Source organism: Lycorma delicatula, chromosome 7, assembly GCF_047948215.1.
Source record: "Lycorma delicatula isolate Av1 chromosome 7, ASM4794821v1, whole genome shotgun sequence".
Taxonomy (NCBI): Eukaryota; Metazoa; Arthropoda; class Insecta; order Hemiptera; family Fulgoridae; genus Lycorma; species Lycorma delicatula.
Window position 1 is genome coordinate 88,104,810 of NC_134461.1, and position 21,181 is coordinate 88,125,990.

General features: G+C 28.5%; 1 protein-coding gene across 5 annotated transcripts in view; it reads left to right on the forward strand.

The window, feature by feature from the left end:
* Dcr-2 (Endoribonuclease Dcr-2) overlaps positions 1-21,181 on the forward strand; it is a 211,257-nt gene that overhangs the window by 123,042 nt on the left and 67,034 nt on the right. For 4 of the 5 annotated variants that reach the window (XM_075371189.1, XM_075371190.1, XM_075371191.1 and 1 more), the window contains 7 exons: positions 348-623; positions 2,299-2,475; positions 4,233-4,446; positions 12,877-13,052; positions 15,164-15,351; positions 15,996-16,225; positions 18,264-18,344. In XM_075371189.1, coding sequence (XP_075227304.1) covers positions 348-623; positions 2,299-2,475; positions 4,233-4,446; positions 12,877-13,052; positions 15,164-15,351; positions 15,996-16,225; positions 18,264-18,344 — 1,342 coding nt within the window. The remainder of the gene's footprint in view (positions 1-347; positions 624-2,298; positions 2,476-4,232; positions 4,447-12,876; positions 13,053-15,163; positions 15,352-15,995; positions 16,226-18,263; positions 18,345-21,181) is intronic. The other variant, XM_075371192.1, reaches the window with a different exon arrangement.

Here is a 21,181-nt window from a genome sequence, read left to right on the forward strand (position 1 = left end):
ACAGTTATTTTATTTAATATTTTGTGTCCTTAACAATTGATTTGTCAGTATTTTTTATTATTAAGATTTATACACTTCAGTAGCTTTATTAAAATACATTTAATTAAATGTACCTGTACAAACCTAATGAAGAGTAAATGTGTAAAGAAGATAATTATTTTATTAAAATTTAACTATATTCTATTTTTATTGGCATATTTACATGTATGCATTCTGGTACCTCCACATTTTTCTTTAGAAGGCATTAGTTTATGCTTTTTATTAATTTAATTGTTACTTAAAATTAAGATTGAATTTTTTTAATGTGAATCTGTATATGTATATTCATGGTGTTAGTTTTATTGTAGGGATTGGCCATGGATAATTTGGATCTTGCCAAACGGTCAGCTGCATTAGAGGCGTGCAAGGTGTTGTATAACAATAACGAATTAGACAGTCATTTACTTCCAAGAGGAAGATCATCAGATGCTATGGAGGACAGAAAAATGTTTCCCAACTGGGAAGATGAAGATGATGATACATCTTCAAGAAAGTCTGATTCTATTAATGGTGATGAAGAAAAACAAGATGAACGGAAATGTCAACCGGGTACGAAGAAACAGAAGCGGTTGTATTCAAAAAAAGTATGTTTATATTTTGTGCTTTTACATGTAAATATATGTAAACATTCACAGAACTGCATTAAATTTATAATGATCATTAATAAGCATGCAAATTATCAGTGTTACTCATACTAAATAGGTTCACTAGCTTTTCTTAAAAGCTAGTTTCAGTTTTTTGCATTTATTGTTATTATTTATAAGTTATAACACATTTAATAATATGTTCTCTTTTGATAATTGAAGTTAAATGATATTGAATGAAGTCTTAAGTATGTTTGTTATTAGTGATTAATAGCAACTGGACTCAATATTATGGTCTTTTTAGTTAGATCTGTAGCATACCTTAAGCCACACTTAAAAATATAGCAGACCAAAAATGATGATTAAAATCAAATTAGCAAGATAAGATTTATTTATTTATTTTAATAATTTTTTTAATTTATTGTAGAAATTGAGAGTTTTGTCCAATCACTACTTTATTGTGATCACTGGTTAATAAATGAGCCTCTTTTAATCAAATCATAAAATGCTGGTTCTAATTGCAAAATTAATTATTAATGTTTACCAATTAATGTTTACTCAGATAATTAATCAGAATTCTGCTTAGTTATAGTAGTATTTTTTTTTTTTTTAATTTCAACATGAATAAGATCCTTAAGGTGCAAAATAAATAAGGAAATAGCAATTTGTGAACTTAATAGAAATACATTTTATGGCATTCTAGTAGAAGCATTTTTTATGTTTAATCGTGGTTTAATCTACTGCATATATATATTATGTTTAGTATAAGTTAGTGAACTAAAAAGGAAAATTCCCAACGGTCAATGAAATTTTATTTATATTACATAAATTGACCAATTTCGTGAACTCTCCCATTTGTCATCTAATAGGATAGGAGAGTTGATTTACTTAATGTAAATCAATATCTTTCAAATATTTAATCAACATACTAAAGCAAAATGCATCACTCTGGAACCTGATCTCAGAAACTTGCAATTTTAGTTGTTTTAAAAAGTACAGACAATAGGTTTTAGAAAACTACTGAATTCATGGAAGAATGTAGAAGCTTGCAGATGTGGATGAACCCAAACTTTAGGAAAAAAATTGATGGTTATTTACTCATGAATCAGTAAAGTAATTACTGATTATGAGTTTGTTGATTTCATTAAACAGAATTGTCAGAAAGTGGGATAGTGTAATAACAAGAAGAAGGAGACAGATGATAAGAGAAGTCATTAATAACAAGAAAGTTTGAGAATTTCTTGATAATAATTTGTAAGCTTTAAAAAAATATGATGGTCAAAATGAAGACTACTTTTGTAATATAGTAATGTAGATATAGTGTAGTAAGGAACTGAAGGTGTTTTATGATAGGAGAACATAATAAGATTCAAAGAATTTTTGTATTCGGGCTGTGAAATTTTAAGTGATTAATAACATCATTATTCAAAGCAGATTAGCACCATTTGCTGAAACAGATTTGCTGAGTTATTGGGTTGCTGTTAGATAATAAAGCAGTTATTAGGTTATATAGTAAGTAGTAACGAAAGGAAGAAGGTAAAAATTAGGGAAGATAAGGGTTAGAATGCTTGTACAGAGTAATTGAAATAAAGTTAAGTTGCTTAATATAGAAAATAATTGTTTTATTGCATTATTTAAAATACATAAATTTTTTCTTTATTCATATATGTTTCAGTATCCTGATTGTTTGTCTGGTTGCCGTCCAGTTCAAGGTGTAAGTGTTTATATGCATGTCATTCATGTTGCTCCACAATACCCAGAGCCTGAAGATCATTCAAGACGTCGTGCATTTTATAATTTATTAAAATCAGATTTTGAATATGCAATTTTATCAACTAAGCAAATGCCTCAGGTTTGTATAATTATTGTAATGTTATGACAATGTTGTAGTATATGTTTTAAATAATATATGCTTTTAAGGAAGTTAAAAGAAAGAAGAATTATTAAAACAATTTTTTATAAATAATTTTACAGCTCTGAAGTATAATTTCTGTATAAAATACAGGTTTTTGTTTCCAATAAGATCTGTTTTGAAGCTACCACTGACCAACAATAAGGCAGGATTACACATACATTATTTTAATATGTTCTAATATTCAGCTATCAGCTGTGGTTTACTGGATTACAGTGCACTCTAAAACCCTGTAAAACCTATATATGCTATTCAAAACAAATGGTGTGGCTAGTGATCCAGTGTGGTCATATGTTTTTGTATAATAATCCTTTAACTTGCAATTCAAATTGTTCAGCCGCTGGGAAAACTTTTACTACATATCCTATTGCTCTGATATATCATAAAGTGATTACTATTTGTTCATGCTTTTGAAGAAGTAGCTTGGATTGTGTTTGTTAATTTACAGGTGTAATTTATTGTTAAGTAAGAGACAGATTTTGGTTGCTAAAATTGATTTTATTTAAAATATTGGAAAGAGTATGCCAAAAAATTCAAAATTTTTTTTGACTGATCTTGTTCTTGGAAATCTAATTGAATGTTGTACCCTCAGTTGGCACTCCTCTTCATTTATTGAAAATTCTGTGATATTGTTGTGCACAATAAAGACCATTTTCAAGTATTTTCTAAGAAACTTCTGCCAATTTTAGAAATTTTTCAGAAATGTAGCTAAATATGGAGAAAAGAATAACTACATTAGAAGAAATGAGTTCAGTGTAAAGTATTTTGTGGCTAATAGGTATGTTCTTAATTTCTGCAAATGATAATTCGATAATTCTTCACTGTTTTGACATTAGGTGCATTCTGAATAAATGATAAAATAGTAAATGTAATAATATACAATATGAGAAGTAGACATAAAATACATACCTTATCTGATCTTGAAGATGTGACAACTTTTAAACGAGTAGTACGGATAAAAATTAGGCAGTTTTTCTAAATAATTTTGTCTTCAGTCATTGACTGGTTTAATTAACTTTTCTACTTTGGGCCGATTTCTTAGTCTCAACATTACTCACAATCCTTGGCTATCTGTTCAGTTATTTTAATTTTTGTCTTCCTCTTTTGTTTTTACTCACTTAATTTTCTAGAGCCAAATTGTCAAATTCTTCATAAATTGTGAAACTATAGATATTTTAATAAATAGTCTACCAGGCTTGTAATTTTTTTAAAAGTACTGCCAGAAACTTTTCAATTTATTTTAAAACTCTTTTTTGCAAATATTTCCTTTGGAGAATTTAGCATCCTCATTTTTGTTTTCGTGGTTGAAATAATCGTGTTTTTCTCATGGTTGAAATAATTTAACTAAAAATAAGATTTTCTCAACATCGGTGTTTATAATAAAAAGTAATCACATTTAATTTGATTGTAAATTTTCCATAATGTATTCATCATATTCGTAAAAATAATAAGTAATATTAGAAATTAATATATCCTAAAACTATTCCAATAACATATTTCAGCTTAAAAATTCGAAAAGAAAAAGAAAACATATTACGTAGTTAATCTTCTCTTCTTGCTATGACAGATTGTGATTTGCATTGTAGATCATATATTAAGCACACTGTTTGCATGAATAGAGTTGATACACACAATCACTATGTGAGAGCAAGCTATTTTTTTTCATAATTTATTTATTCTTCTTTTTTTTATTATAGGTGGCTGAATTTCCTTTGTTTATGTCAACAGGAGAAGTCAAGATATCTTTTTCAACTAATTCATCGGTTATATTTATGACTAATAATCAGATAAATAGTTTAATTAATTTTCACTCATTACTATTTGATGATATTACTCGTACTGTTCAATCTTTTATGCTTCGTGATAATGAAAATGCAGAACAAGCATTTCTTTTTGCTCCTGTTAAACCAGGTAATAATTTTTTTTATCCTTGTTAACACTTTTATTAAAATTGTTAAATATGAATAAATTACAATATATGTGTACAAGTTACCGTTATGAAAGTCTGATAAATCCTTCCAGATAAACCTTTAAACTTGTCATGCAAATTCTAAGCAATACCAGCAAGGATATATTTGCTGGGAATGGTCAGGTAAGGATGAAATTATTCTTCTCTGAAACAGAGAAACAGTATTGGAAGATACATTAGGTGCATTGTGAATGACAACATCACATACTGATGAATCAGTTGTTAATCCACCAGGAAGTGCGTCTATTTCAATATATTGTAACATTTCTGATAAAATTTTTTTAAATGAAAGTACTCCTAGATGTCTAAACCATTTAAGGACAAATTCTGGTTCTGCCATAGGTTTTTTTAATTTTAACTACCAGCTTTTTTTTTCAATTTAATTTAATTATCCTTGTTTGCAGTTGCAGATGAACAAAACAAATTGAAGAACTTTGTTTCTTTTATTTGTAGTTTTCTTCTTGATAATTCTTTAAAAAATAATTTATAACTTTAAACATAATTTTTGTTATTTATGAAATTTTTCATTATGTTTGGTTTTCCGTATTCTGTACTGCAGTTACAGATTTCAGAGGTTTATACTGAATTACTAATTAGAATTTGTTGTGAATTATTAAATTAATTGTTCTAGGTCAATATATTTACTACACCTTTTGACATATTAATGTTTAATATTACTTAGGTTTATTTTTTTTAAATAATTGATGTTGGGGAATTACGTAAGATGTGGTTTTAATATTATTGGCATGTTTGTCTCTTAACTATAGATAGCAAGATGTTAGGGTATATTAGTGCAGTCATATTGTTATTAGATGGTCATAGCACCAGTGATCCCCAAACTTAGTCCTGTACTAATCAAAAGGCACTGATTGTGTGTACATTATCAATGTTTTATGTATTTGAATATTACTGGTGACATTGGTAATTTCAGCAAATAAATTATAACTAAATCTTTAAAAAGTTAACAGTTGATCTTCAGACAGCTTTATAAAAAATATCAATTTTTATGATGCAACTTATTTTTGCAGATCAGATTTTTAAAACAGTATAACTAGATATTGAGGAAAAGGTATAAATATTGAAATTTACTTAAATTTGATTTGTCTGTACAGGATTTTTGACTTCCTTAAAATATATACTTTTGGACTACTGTAACTATGCTTAAAACAGATGCTTGATTAATAATCTTTTTTATTCCATTTCTGATCTCTAAGAGAAGTATGGATGAAGTATTTTATCCTAAGGTACATCAGTTAGAAAAAATTAATGAATTCTTTAAAGTTAATCAGTTTGTAAAGTAATGGGAACGAAAATTAATAATCTAGTCGATTGTGATTTGTTTCAATTCTTGATGTGATAATAAATTCTGCTCTTGAATACATTTGCTAATTTTTTAGATTTATGTCTGATGTGAATGTTAGATTATGTAGATTCAAGTTTGGAAAAAAGAGTGTTCTTAATAGAGAATGTATGTCACCCACCATGTGATTATAACAAATGATTTGATGGAAGAAATAAAGAAAATAATTTATAAAAATTATCAGTTCCCAGTTCTATCTTAAAAATTTTTCTGAACATCACTATTGAGTGATAGTGAATGTCTTTTATTTGGAAGGTTACAGATTCAAATTCCCTTGCTTGGAATTTTTTAAACACTACAACATTAATTTTCCATCCCTCATAATGAAAAAATAAATAAAAAATACTGTAATCAATAATCGACCATCAACCTCTTACAATATGAATAACAAGTAAATTTCTGATTGTTTCACTATCAAGAACACAGACAAGCCATACAAAGCTGCACATATAACATGGAATTGTTTTGTTTATGATCATTTTTAACATCCTAGCAGCAGTTAAAACGTTACAACAATTATTTGGGGGGGGGGGGGAGGGAGAATCTTTGATTACTCTTCTTACAACCCGATCTTGCATAGAATGATTTCCCCATTTTCAGTCTCTTAAATATTGGTTCTCATTACAGATATCTGAAAATTATTGAAATAGAAACATTCAAAAATTGTTGAGAATTGCTGGCAAATCTTTTAAAGAAGTAGAAAAGCTTGTAAGACAAATTTGTAATATTCATTGATATCTATAAGTAAAGTAGATGTATGTTGATTAATTACAGTGACTTGAATTTAAAAATAAAAAATAAATAGGTTGTCGTAAACACAAAAGTATGATTAATTTGTTATATTTTACATAAATAATTTTTTCCAGTGAGATAAGACCAATTTTTAATTGTATTCAACTTTAAAAATTTATTGAAGGAAGACATAATAAAGAATATGGGTACCAGAAAAGTATTTTATTAATGTTTGAAAAATAGTATTTATGGACTGTGGTAGTCCGTAGTCCTACTTCCAAGTTTTGGTTTCGCTTCCAGTGGAAAATAGAATTATGTTCTTTCTTGTAGTTATATAAATTTTATAAAGAAATAAAAAAAAATTATAATTTGTATCAGTTTTTTTTCAGGCTGATGTTAACATGTCATACTTCTTTTATTTAATTTTTATATGTATTAACACTAGCTTAAGTACCCAGCTTTGCCTGATTCCTATCAAATTTGTTACTATCATTAAAGTTTTATGTTATCAAAATCACATTCCTGACTTAAAGTTTAAGGTAATGAATATAAAGGCTTGATGGATCCCTGTTCTTGATAATACCACATACTATGAGAAAATAGTGTATGGTAAACCACACGTATAAACCATATATTTTCATAAATATTCTGAATAAATGGGAAAAAAAGTAGAAAAAACATCACTTTTTGAATCTACTCAAATTTCAAGGATTTGCCCCCTGAAATTTATTTATATTATACCAAATGCTGCATTTACAGGAAATTTGAATCTTTTAAATTGGATTTGAAAGTCAGAAAGAATGAAAAGAATTCTCAATATAGTTACTCTTTCACCTTAATTAACACCTCCAATAATTTTAGCCTCGACAATAAATTTTTTTTAAAGATGTGACTTGAATCTAGTACCTTTATAGAGGTGTGGAGGTACCCCAACCGGTTTCTAAGAAATAAAAAAATCAATAGGAAAGTCAACAGGATCATCTCCATTTAAATTGGTATTAATGAATTTGTAAATAACTTCCTCATACTCAATTTGTTTCAAAATCAGGTTGTTAGTAACATTTTTTCTATCATTTTTTAAGTATTACTTTTCACAAACTTAATAAGCTGTTTTAGTTTTCAGAGTCTTGAATGTTTTCATAAATATTCTGAATAAATGATTTAAAATTTTTTATTATATTCTGCTCTCTAAAATAAGTTAATTAATTTATATTTTCATGTGTATCGTCATCTTCTATTGAGAACAAAGTCTCAGAAAAATAAATTTTATTTAAAACTAGAATTATCACCATATTTGTTTTTATTTGAATTATCACCATTATATTTTTAACATGATGCTGTAAACAGGAAGGTTTTAGGCAATGTTTAATCTCATTAGTTCTTGTGTCTCTTAGAATGATTGATAGAATCTGATAAAAATCTCCACATAATATCATGGTTATTCGTTCCATTACTTGATTCTGGTTGCACATATCCCGTAAAGTATGGTTTAGATATTTTAGAGACTTTTTGTGGGCCACTGCACATTCATTCCATGCTATTTGTAAACATCTTGAAATTACATTTTTTGTTACCTTTCATAATGTTTAATGTTGATTTAAAAATTGAGTGGGAGTGTCCTTCCTCTTTGCAAGATAAGATAGCCACTACTAGATGATTCTGTTGCTAATTCTGAAATTGACCAAATTTTTGAGAGGAATATATTTAACTGAAAATTTTTTACCGATAACCTCCTGATACATTTTAAAAAAATAGACATGTGATTTTAGTTAACAGTTGAAAGTTTAGAATCATGTATTAAATCGTTAATACATGCCCCTGTTAAAAGAGGCTCATGAGTTTTAATATAATCATAAAGCTCAGTAGTATTATTTGAGGTTTCACATAGCAATTTTTTAATTTTCACATAGCAATTTTTTAATTTTCAACATCATGATTTGGGTTTGATAAAATTTAATATAGTTTAGTCTTTCATATTTTATTTTTGGCATAAATTTCAACTATGTACTGATTATAAATATGAGGGTCGTTCAGTAAGTCCTTAGAAAATTCAAGAAATGGTGCTTGTAGTATCGAAAACGGTTTGCTTTTAGTAAGAGTCATTTATCGCTAGAGTACAGTGAAAGTTTCAGCTGTATCCATCACGTGGATTCATTGTCATAGTCGTGTATTGCAAGGTACAGGTTTTCAATTTTGCACGAAAAATTGGGTGTGAAAAAAATTTCACACCGCGTTTGCTCTCAGTAGAGAATAAATGCAATTGTGTGGTCAACTCTGAGGCTGTTTTGGCACTTTTCCGTTGCAATCGTGACGAGTTTCTGCATCTATACATAACTTTGAATGAAACATGGATACACTACTACACTCCAGAGACAAAGGAACATTCAAAACAGTGGATTTTTTAAGGCGAATGGGCTCCGAAGAAGGTGAAGATGGTGAAATCGGCCGGCAAGGTGATGTCCACGGTTTTTTGGGATACACGCAGTATCATCTACACTGATTACTTGGAGAAAGGACAAACAATAACTGGAGAGTATTATGTGTCATTATTGCACCAGTTGAGTATAGAACTCAAGAAAAAACATCCTCATTTGAAAAAAAAATAGATCTTCCATTTAGACAATGCATGGGTGCATACCGGCGCAGTTTCAATGGTCAAAATTATGGAATTCAATTTTGAATTATTACAACATCCGCTGGATTTGGCCCGTAGTGATTTTTTTTATTTCCAAACTTGAAAAAATGGCTTGGGCAATGATTCACGTCCAACGAGGAAGTCATTGCCCAAACAGATGCTTTGAGGACCTTCCAAAATTCTACTTTTTGGATGGCTTAAAAAAGTTGGAGAAATGCTTGGAAAAGTGTATAGAGTTAAAAGGAGATTATGTTGAAAAATAAAGAAAAATTTTCACAAAATAATTTTTTTTTGTATCTTTTTCTAATGACTTATTGAATGATACTCGTATTTGTGTAATTATGATTCAGTGTAATAATTGAATGAGTCATCTCAAATCAATCTGTAAGAATAAAACTACATAATCGACACCATTTTGTCAAAATTAATTACTTGACAGTTATCTGTTGACTATCCATTATCTCTAAAAGCAAACATTAAAGGATATTGTAAAGAATCGTACAACAATGCAATTCATTCACCCTTTTAAACTACAACTATGTAAGATAATTTTCTAAAACGCTCTCTTTCCAGTAAAACGTCAACTCATTTACCAATAGGGTGTTAAAACAGCCTTTGTGCTTTTCTGTTGGGTTATATTTTGCATTAATTTTAATTTAAAAATTTTGTTAGCTGAATGTTGAGCATTTGGTGCATTTTACATTGCAGATTTGACTTCTTTTTTTTATTAAAGGTTTTGTTTTGATGTAGTAGCTTTTGGAAGTCTAAAATTAAAATGTTGAATAATTGATTGAAAAATTGAATATCTTATCTGTCTCTGTTTCATCATTTCCTAAAAAGTAATTATGAAAATTCAGCCTTATTTTGTGTTAGTCAGTAAATGACTAATTAAATAGTATATTCGCCCCTGTATCTTAAAAGTGAGCAAGAATTTATTATCAGAAGTTATTTTATTGTATCTAGAAGCTCTTTGAAATGCCAGTTTATAGTTATACTATCTCAAGATTTGAAAGAAAATGATATGATTTTGATTGATTGGGTTCCTAGAATAAGACTGCAATATTTTTTCTCCATTCCACTTTAGAGTGAACACATGTTACATCAAACTGTCCTAAGTTTAGTGATTTGTCATTTTCATTTGAATTTATGGATTATAATTATTTACAGACATGCTCTTTGTTTTCCAATTTAGATCTGTGCTTTCTCAGATTTGGACTCATTGATTTGTGATAATAATTCGAATCCTGTTGAGAATTAGGATGCTTTGAAGTTTAGTTTTTGTTGGTCATATATTTTAATAATTAATGATTCAACTTTTTATTAAGTTTTCAATATTACTTGAATTGTTATTGGCAGACTGACCAGTTTTTTATGATGCTGTAAATGTAGTAGTTGGGAATAAAACCTTATGAGAGTTAGTTACTGATATTTAGCCAAATAAAAGGTTAAACTGCTTGTCAAAACCAAAGATGTAGAAATAGCAATTGGGAAAATACTACACAAGTATGAATTTGGCTGATGTATCATGGGTTTAGAAACAAAATTGTATGTTAGAGGTACAAAATTTTAATATCATATGACGGCTTGTACTAACAAATCATTTAAGACTGATATACTTCAGCTGTTTTTATTGCATGACAGCAGAAAATCCAAATCCAATGATTTTTAAATCTAAATCATGGATTAAACCTCAGTTCCGTCATAAAATATCTGTAAATCATGTATGTCATAAACTGATTGATATTATTCAGGTATTTGAAATAGCAGAAAATTTTGAGGGGAAAATGTAGATTGTGATTCAATAACAGTTAAAAATCATTTAAAGCAAAGTTATCGAAGTAGTTATTTCTGCATACATCAGAAACAAGTTGATACATGTGAACAGTTATTCAGTATTTAAAAAATCAAACAAATATTAAGAAGAAAATCAGTTTTTCAGACAGAAATAAACAACCTTTGGCAGAAGTCTCGAGTACAATAGTATTAAAAAAAAAAAAAAATTTATTGGGTCAGAATTTATTTAAATTAGAATAATAAAAAGGTAATGAATATAATATAATAAAGGTAAAGAATAATAAAAGTAAATGTAAAAACAGAGCCATAAGAAGGAAATTAAAAATAAACTGTAATGAAAGTACAAGTACAGTAGAATATGTTGGGTGCACGAAATAATCCAACATTTGGTTTTGTTAAACAAATATTTATTTGAATTTCAATACAGTAAAGTAAAATACAATGTCTTTACTATATACCTGGAGATTTTTTTCTGTTTATTGTGAGTTCAGTATGACCACCATCACATCTAGCAATTTCTTCACCACTAACTCCTATGTTGTTAATAACTCGATGACACATATCCTCGGTTATCTTGTTGCATGCCTCAATCATCAGCTCTTGCATTTCTGTCACTGTATGAGGATATTTAGGGAAAATCTTTTCCTTTAGAAATCCCCAAAGAAAATAACCACACAGATTCAAATCAGGACTGTTCGAAGACCAGTTCTGTCTACACGCAAAGCAATTAGGAGATTGGTTTGAAATGATATTTGTGTTAAAAGTTTCATGAAGAAAGTCTAAAACAACATTAGCTGTGCGTGGTCTGGCTCCATCCTGCATGAACCACTCATTTTCTAATTGAAACCCTTTTGCAAGAAGCCGAGAAACAAAATTATTATGCTGCTTGTTAGATAACATTCACTATCTGTTCAAAAAAGAATGGTACCATTACCCCATGACTTGAGATAGCAGTCCATACCATAATTTTTGGAGTGTGATGCACTTTATCATGAAGCACGTGTGGATTTTCGGAAGCCCAAAAATGCACATTTTGTTTATTAGCAACCCCATCTAGGTGAAAATGTGCCTCATCTGAAAACCAAACATTGTTCAACAATATGTCTTGGTTCACAGCCCATTCAGTGAATGCCATTTTTGATATTTGTTGTCAACTATTAATTTGTATGAATACAGATGCAAATCAGTTTTCAAAATTCACTGCACAGATCACCTAGAAATCCTAAGTTGTACTGGTGCTTTTCTTGTTGATTTGCCGAGGCTCCTCAGCAACACTGCTCTGACAGCTTTGACATTCTGTGGGGAACGAACATTGGCAGGCTGTTTGCACTTACTCTCAAATACTGAACCATCACTAATAAATTTTTCGTAAAGTCTACATATTGTTTTAAATGAGGGTGATTACCAAGTTTGAAAATATACACGAAACTGTCTTTGTGTAAGCACCACACTTTTTGTTTCATTAAAAAACAACACAAGTCTTTACGCGCTGTTCAACAGTCAGTCTTCCTTTGTTAGCCATCTTGGAATGATACACAAACAGCACACTTGGAAAGAGAAGAAACTAATATTCATGAATTGCTGTTACTGTAAAACACATAAATAACTATTAATCTAAACAATTATTGCCAAAACAAATGTTGGATCATTTCACGCGCCATCCTGTCCATTCAATGTAATGGAAAAGTAGTGGAATTGATTTAGAGTTGATAAATAATCATAGTACTCCTTCTTTCGGTGGTTCATTAAAAATACATTTTATTTTCAAATAAGAAGTGGTAGGGTCTAATAAGTTAAGCCAGTTTTTTTACATCTCATATAAATTTTTCATTTGTTTTTTTTTTTTTTCAGTAAATAATAAAGAAAGTTCAAAATATGAGGTAAACTGGGATGTTGTTACAAATAATCAGAGCTTACCACCTATAGAACCATTATCAGAAGAAGAAAGAAAAAATATCAAAGTTACTGATGAAAATTATAATAATTGTGTAGTAGTACCATGGTACAGAGGATTTGAACCAAGACAAGTATGTTAATTGTTTTATCTTTTTTAACTGTGAAAAATTTGTCTTAATTTTTTCACCCTTTCGTCTTAAGGAATATTTTTAAAAAAATTCTATTATGTGTTTCTTTGTTAATAGATAAATTGTAAAATACCTTTTGAATGCTTAAATTGAGATCCAGATATTATTTATAAAGACAATTCTGTAAAATAAAATTTATATAAGAGAAACTATCATAGTAGTAGAGGAAATACCATTTCCTACAGCTGTCAATGTAGTCATTCAGAGTTTCATTCAAAAGGAATTTTTCTGTTACAATAGATGATTTTAGGTATGTGAATGATTTTTTTCAGTTTCATCTGTCTATCATTATTTAACCAACGTTAAGCTCATACTTAAAAATTCAAGCAGGAGCTAGAACTTACTAAAGATCAATGTTCCCAAATGAGCCACATATCAGTAGCTTGGCTCATTGGATTGGTTTCATGAGAATTCACAAAAAGCCATTTTGATGTGAGATATAATTAAATTACTTCTTAAATATTCTAAGTAGTTTTATGGTTACCATCTTAAATTTTTGTGTTCCCATGCTTTCACTTACATTTATAATGTTTTACTTTAATCAGTTTTGGTTTTCCTATTATACATGTCATTTTATTAAAAGGTATGCTCTACTGATTGATTGACTTAGGCAGTTGATTGTTCACATCACTTATAAAACTATGAAATGATTATTTTAAATTCATGTCTTGTGTTGTTTTTTTTCAACTTACAGTTATTGTACTTTCTGTTAAGTTTCAAATTATACTTTATTACTGTTGTTTGGAAATGAGTCAGAATATTAAATTGTGTAAAAAATTTACTTTTGCAAAACGTTTTTTCTGAAATATTTTGTAATGGAGAATATACCTAAAATTTTATTTTCATTCGGAAACATTTTATAGGCATTTAAAGTGGCATAAAAGATTCTCATGTAAATATTATAATAATGAGAGGCTTCATAGGTCACTATTACAACTTTACAATTTACTCATTTTTCCCACCACTTGTCAATGGGTCCTGATTCTTTATGAGTTAAACTGTGTTCATGCACAGTTGGAAGTATAGAATTACGAGGTGAGTGTCAACATCATACTTGTCATTAAGTATGTTAGTAATGTGATCTATCTGTATTTCTGTGTATTTGTATTACTTATTTTCTTTCAACAGACATATTATAAACTTAAGATTTTTATAGAGATTATTATTAGCCTAACTGAAATCTTGGTAAAAAAATACGGAAAAGAGAGTATCAGTATAAATTTACAACTTATTGTGAGACATGGAAGTTTATAGTATTTATTGGGATATCAGAAATAATTTATTTTGATTGGTGGGTTATAAGAAATTGAAGATTGAGAAACACTGTCCACAAGGTTAAATCTGTACTATTAATAATCAATATTTTTGTTGTTTATATATTTATTCTCTTTTCTGCTTATTAATTTTTTTTTAAATAACAGAATTATTACTGCTTAGTTATTTTTGTAAATAACTAAGCCTAAAAACAGATTCATTGCATTTATTATACTTAAAATTAAAGTATAGAATTGCATTATAATATGTTGATCTTATAACTTGTTTCTGTGGTGCAAAGTCTTCTTCTCACTTCTACAGTTTCTTCTGCAGTTATTTTTAAGCTGCCTACCAGTAATCAGATATTTCAAAATTGTTCAGTTTTTGTGTTTAGTGTATCTCTTGGACTTTATTCCCTCCAAGGTCTTAATGCATTCCTCCTTTTTCTACAACATCTTTGACGTTCTTCTTTCTTCCACTTGGCAGCATTTCATATTTAAAAATATCTTCTTTTTTTTTAAACTTTTATTTTAAATTTACTAATTTTTTAGCTGCTGTTTCTCTATTTTTCCTCAAAATCATTATTTCCTTATCCTTATATTCCTTATTATTATTTCATTATCTTAACTTATTCAGATTTTGTGCCTTTTATAACTTTTGCCAATAAGTCTTCATATTAATCTGTTCTTATTGTCACCCTCTCTGTTACTAAGATAATAATAATAATATAATCTTTAAATTTAATTTTTCATTTTATTAAAATATTTAACTTTGTTAATTATATGGCTATTTTATTTCAGGCATATATTGTCACAGCAGTTAGTGACTATGAAGATGCTCATAGTCCATTCCCATCTGATGAGTTTGAAGATTACGAAAAATATTTTACTAATAAATATGCTGCAAAAGTTTCTAAATTATTTTCACCAAAAGAAATGTTACTTGAAGTGCGTGCTGTTTCAAAACAACTAAACTGCCTTAAACCAAGGTAAAATTTATTAAAAATTGTTAAATGTATAATCTCACATCTGCTGTATAATTATATGCCATCCTTTTTGTATTGTGTAAATTCTGGAATAACCTGATGCCTTAGGGGAAGAACACCCTCCATACCTAACCCTGATGGACTTTACCGGAGGTCATCTTATAAACCTTGGCATATGACATCTCTCAGTTGCCTCAGTCCAGAATGCCACCAATGCAAATGCCATGCTATATGTAGTGTATTTTCAAAAGGTTTTTCTTTTCACATTTGGGAATATTGTAAAAATGTCCCTGTCGTATTTGTAAATGTCATTGATAAAATAAATTTTAAATATATATAATTATTTTAAGCATATTTTAATTTGTGGTTTGTTCATTGACATTTGGGGATTCACTTAATGAAATTATTTTAGAAGCTGTAATCTATGAGTGGTTTACCTTAGAAGCTGTTCACACTGGTGGGTACACAATTACAAAAATATGTTTTTTTTTGGACCCATCTCTTATTAATACAGCTAAGGCTGCTGCCAGATATTTATATGTACTGTCTAGAATCAGATTGTGTAAGCATTAATTAAATAAAACTTATCATTAAAGGTTTTAATACAACTTACAGTGTTTAACGTCTTCACTTGTTTTTAATCTTAGAGGTCCATCAAAAGGTCTCACATCTAAGAGACGTCGAAAAGAAGAAGAAGAATTTGAAGAGACTTTAGTAGCTGAATTGTGTATTAAATATAATATCCCTGGTGTTTACTGGTTAAAAGCTACACTTTTACCATCTATTGTTCACCGTTTTACTCACCTTCTTTTGGCTGAAGAATTGAGACAAACTATAATCACAGAATTGTGCACAGACATCGAAATTCCAGCTAAAGGTTTGTATCGTTGTAATATCCATTAGTAGATTACTTTCTATCATTATTATTTGCTGTTGTGTACTTATCTTGCATTTCTTTTGACATTTCTCTTTCTTTCTCTTATTGAGTAATTTCTTAATTTAATAAATTTTGCATTTTAACTAGAATAATTTTCTTAATTTCAAATAATTCAAAATGCCAAAGAAATCAGTACTTGTTTGATAAGGAAGAACCAGTCTGTTTTTTTCATGTATATATTAGTGATATTGTAATAGTATAATATGATATACTTACCTAATGTGTTGTATACTAGTCACTGATGCTGTGTTGTCAGAGACTATCTGCTACTGCCTTCAGTATGTGTATTGGATAATTGTTGCCACTACACAAACTCAGCTAAATGTGATTCTACCACAATGTTTTTTTATTTATTCATTTTGCCCTCTCCACAAACATTCAACTGCTTAGGTGTGTGCTCCAAGTTTGGGGTCCATGAAATCAGCTATCGCCTTCCTAGACTGCCTGGATGTCCACAAGGGGACGTTATCACCTGCTTTGAGAACGAATGTATTACACAAAGATCAATCTGAAGAAGGAAATGAGGGTGACTGTGTATCCAGTTGTTCTACTTGTTCTTAGCCATTTTTTAGACAGTCTACAACAGATGTTTTCTTTGAATAACATTATTACCAAAAGATTAAAGCAGTTGTTCTTGAAGGAAGAGTATCAGTCATTGCATTAAGGTAGCTTTTTCAAAACTACAACAAATATTGGGAATTGTGATATGCCTAGCCTACAAGAGAACCAAAACTTTCAGTATATGATAGTTTTATAGTGATTTTTAGAAACCTGCATGTAATTAACAATCACATTGATGCAGTGAAAGCACATACTTATGAAGAAATTATACAGATTTCCATTATTATACACATGCTCATACACATACACATTATTATACACGCGTGCTCATATACATATATAATATATATCCAAAAAATAACAACTTGACCAGAAAATACAGTAACAAAAAAACTAATTAGCTTTTAAATAACGAGAACTATCCAAATAATTTTAGTTACTTTTAAGTCGCATTGAATTCAGTAAAATTCTGGAAGTGTCCTATTGATCACTAGCTATAATATTAGGTGGTAAAATTATCTTTCATTTTTAGTTTTAAATGCTATATATTATTTATATATGTATGCTTATTCCACAAAACTATTAAATGTTAATATAACCTATTTCACATGTTTAGTTCTTGTAATTTACTTATCACGCAATGTACAATCCACAATAGCTATATAAAATATTGTAATAATAATAATAATGACATAAAAGTACTGTTAAATTTTTTTTGTATATACTTGCACTAATGACATCAATAAGGTGATTTATTAAAAAAACTCATTGTTTGCATTACATGAGCATTTTTCTAATACTTTCATGCTATGCATTTATAATCTTACCTAACATTTATTTATTTCTAACCCTAAATGGGTTTCATGATCACACTATTGTGTAAATAAATAAACAAACAAACATGTAAGTGTGAGTACTTTTAATTAATTACAATTATTTTTCATGAGTAATGTATTCTAAATTTAATAATTTCAAAGAAATAATTTTCATATATGAAATATTTCACATAGATAATAAAAATAGATATATTTTTATTTCTTCTTTCAAGTTAGTATTATATGGTATGAATAAAGATGACAAAAATTATAAAGTTAAATTATGTTTGTGCTATTTTTTCTTTTTTTTATAAATCTAAAAAGCTCATATAATTTCCGAACTATTCATCATAAATAGTCACTCCATTTCCAAAGTAGGATTTTTTTAGTTTAAATTAATAATATAGTGAAAGTTTCTTGTAAACATTTTGAAAGTTTGATTTTATTGAATACTGTTTAGTTGGCCTTAGATTTGTTTGTTTAAATTATAATGCTATTAGGTACTACTGGGTAGTTTTTTGTTACCATCATGATTAATATTTCAAAAAAATTGTATTGCTTTGTTTTTTTTTATATAATGTATTCAAAGTTTTGTTTTACAGGAATGACTGGCAACAGCAGTCAGTTGTGCGAATTGACTCAAACAAAAAAAATAAAATTGGATAAGAACATAACAGCAATAGGTGTGCTTTATTTTATTTTTATTTCTGCTTTTATGTATTCACCTACACGTCCATTTTTTTTTATTTTGCATTTTCCATTAAACTGCAGTCTCTTAATTTTATAATGATCTTTTTACATGTTTCACGAGTCAAAATTTTCCAAAAGTTACTTTTCAGGAGTTGATTAGTCTGGAGCTAAAATATTAACTTTTGGTGTTTTTACAATCAGGATACAGTCCACATATAAGACTACTGTTTTTAAAGGGACCCTTCAAAATTCACTGATCTAGAATCTATAGTGATCAATATTAGTGGTGACTTTTTGGTATTGACCTGATATCCATGATAATGACATCCTCGTGATAATATTAATATTTTCAGTTGGATTTTTAGAAATGTTTATAGAACTATATGTAATGAAAAAATGAAGAAATTGGAAAAATAAAAAAGGAAAACATTATAGAAGTATTATTTTATTATTGATGTGTACAAAAAATCGAAAAATGTTGTTTTTAACCGAAATTAATGAAAAAATGAAGCTAAAAATGCTTAAAAAAATTTGATATAAACTGATTAAAATTAAAAATTAAAAATGGTGTGTAAAAAGTTCTGAAAATATGAAATAGTTTCATCCAAAAATTTTATTATACGCAGAATGCAACATGTGGAAAACTACTGATCTAGAATCTATAGTGATCAATATTAGTGGTGACTTTTTGGTATTGACCTGATATCCATGATAATGACATCCTCGTGATAATATTAATATTTTCAGTTGGATTTTTAGAAATGTTTATAGAACTATATGTAATGAAAAAATGAAGAAATTGGAAAAATAAAAAAGGAAAACATTATAGAAGTATTATTTTATTATTGATGTGTACAAAAAATCGAAAAATGTTGTTTTTAACCGAAATTAATGAAAAAATGAAGCTAAAAATGCTTAAAAAAATTTGATATAAACTGATTAAAATTAAAAATTAAAAATGGTGTGTAAAAAGTTCTGAAAATATGAAATAGTTTCATCCAAAAATTTTATTATACGCAGAATGCAACATGTGGAAAACTACTGGATAAAGTGCAGAAACAAAGGTTGATAAAAGCGTCTTTTTCTCTGAAGTAGACTACCACTGTGTTGAACTTCACTGTTGTCAAGAGGTTCCAAAATGAAATGTCTGGATTTCTTGACTGTACTTGCCATTATAATCCTTGTTAAAGTCACAATGGATCAGCATTTCATTCAGGGTGAGGTTTTCTTTTAGTTTTTCTGTAGATTAAAACTTGTGAGCGTTTCGAGCCTATTGAAACATATAAAGGGGCAGCTTATTTTTAAATGTAGAAACAATTTTTTGCAGCCTGGACTTCAAATTTGATAGTCTTTCTCATGGTATTGATTTTCTTAGTCTTGTTTTGCACATAATCAAACACCTTAGGCCCGCATTCGTAGTAATCACATTTAAAAGACCATCAAATTCAGCATAAATTCAAGTTGATTTTTGGCATTCCTTACATACTCTTAACAACACCTTTCACACTTATAACTGCAATAAATATTTTACAAAGAATTTTTTGTATTAAGATTTTGCATTTGTTCAGAGTAGAAACTAGTAGGTCTACATTCATGTCAATAACGAAAGTGCATGTATCCTGATCGCTCACCTTCCATTGGTTTTTTTTTTAAGTGGACAAGAGTTTCTGAAAAATGAACTTGCTTTTACAGTGGGAAGTTTTGAAAAACTGAGCATAGAGATGTTTTAGAAACTTCATTAAAAACCATATATTTTCACTTTTTTTCTTGGGCACTGTCAGTTGCAGTTGCCTCTTTTGAGAAATTGTATTACCTTTCTTCACATATCGACATGTTTTTCCAGCATTTGTTTTTTTCTGCCAAAAAAATGTTATGTTTGATGAGTTGAATGGTTTAGCTCTTCTGTAGAGTATTAATTTAAAGACATATTTTCCATTTAGTACTTCTTGATGACCCTACCACACAGTAAATTTTGAAAATTTGATTTTTTTTACTAAGTTTCAGCCAAATGATCTCTAACAATTCCTCCAAATAATAGTTTTTTCCTACCAATTTTGGATTACTTTTCTTGACTTCAGATATTATCTTCAAGAATCCTTTACTCTGGTCCTTGGCATCATCATTTCGTAATTTTTTTTTGTTTCATGTCTTTTTGTCAAGAGTTGGGCATAATTTCTTATATTTTTCTAATTGTCTTTACTACTTTGTTTTCTGTTATCAAAACTTGTTTTTCTTTGTATTGTCTAGCTTATTTCTATTACGACAGTTTCTAGTTACAATACACTCTGCATCTTCTTTATCAGTATCTGATGTAGTAGTTTTTAAAAGAAATTTTCCTTTTCTGCAATCTTCATCCTTAATCTAGACAACATTTTTTGTTCTTTCCATATTTTTTTTTGTGATCCTATGCTGTTCTTGATGAGTCATTTCTTGTATGGATTTGTGTAATTTTTCCCCTTTTGTTTGAGGTATTTTTCATGATCCTTAGGCTTTTGTCCTTATCTCATTGAGATTTTAAAGTTTCAAGAAATCAGTACAAAATACTTGTACAATATTTCCTGAATAATTCAATTAATTCAACTCTTCTGAATTTCAAAAAATAGCCATTTAAATTATTTTCAAAGTCCAGTAGAACATAGATGTAATTTTGGAACTGAACCGTATTTTATCTTAATATTACTTAAACACCACTGAGGAGAATCATCTCTGGAGAATGTATCTCTGTATACAGTAGAATTTTATTCATTATAAATCATATATATATATATATATATAAAAGAACATGTCCTAATTAGTCAATCAGTCTGGGCATTGATGAATCAGTCAGCCG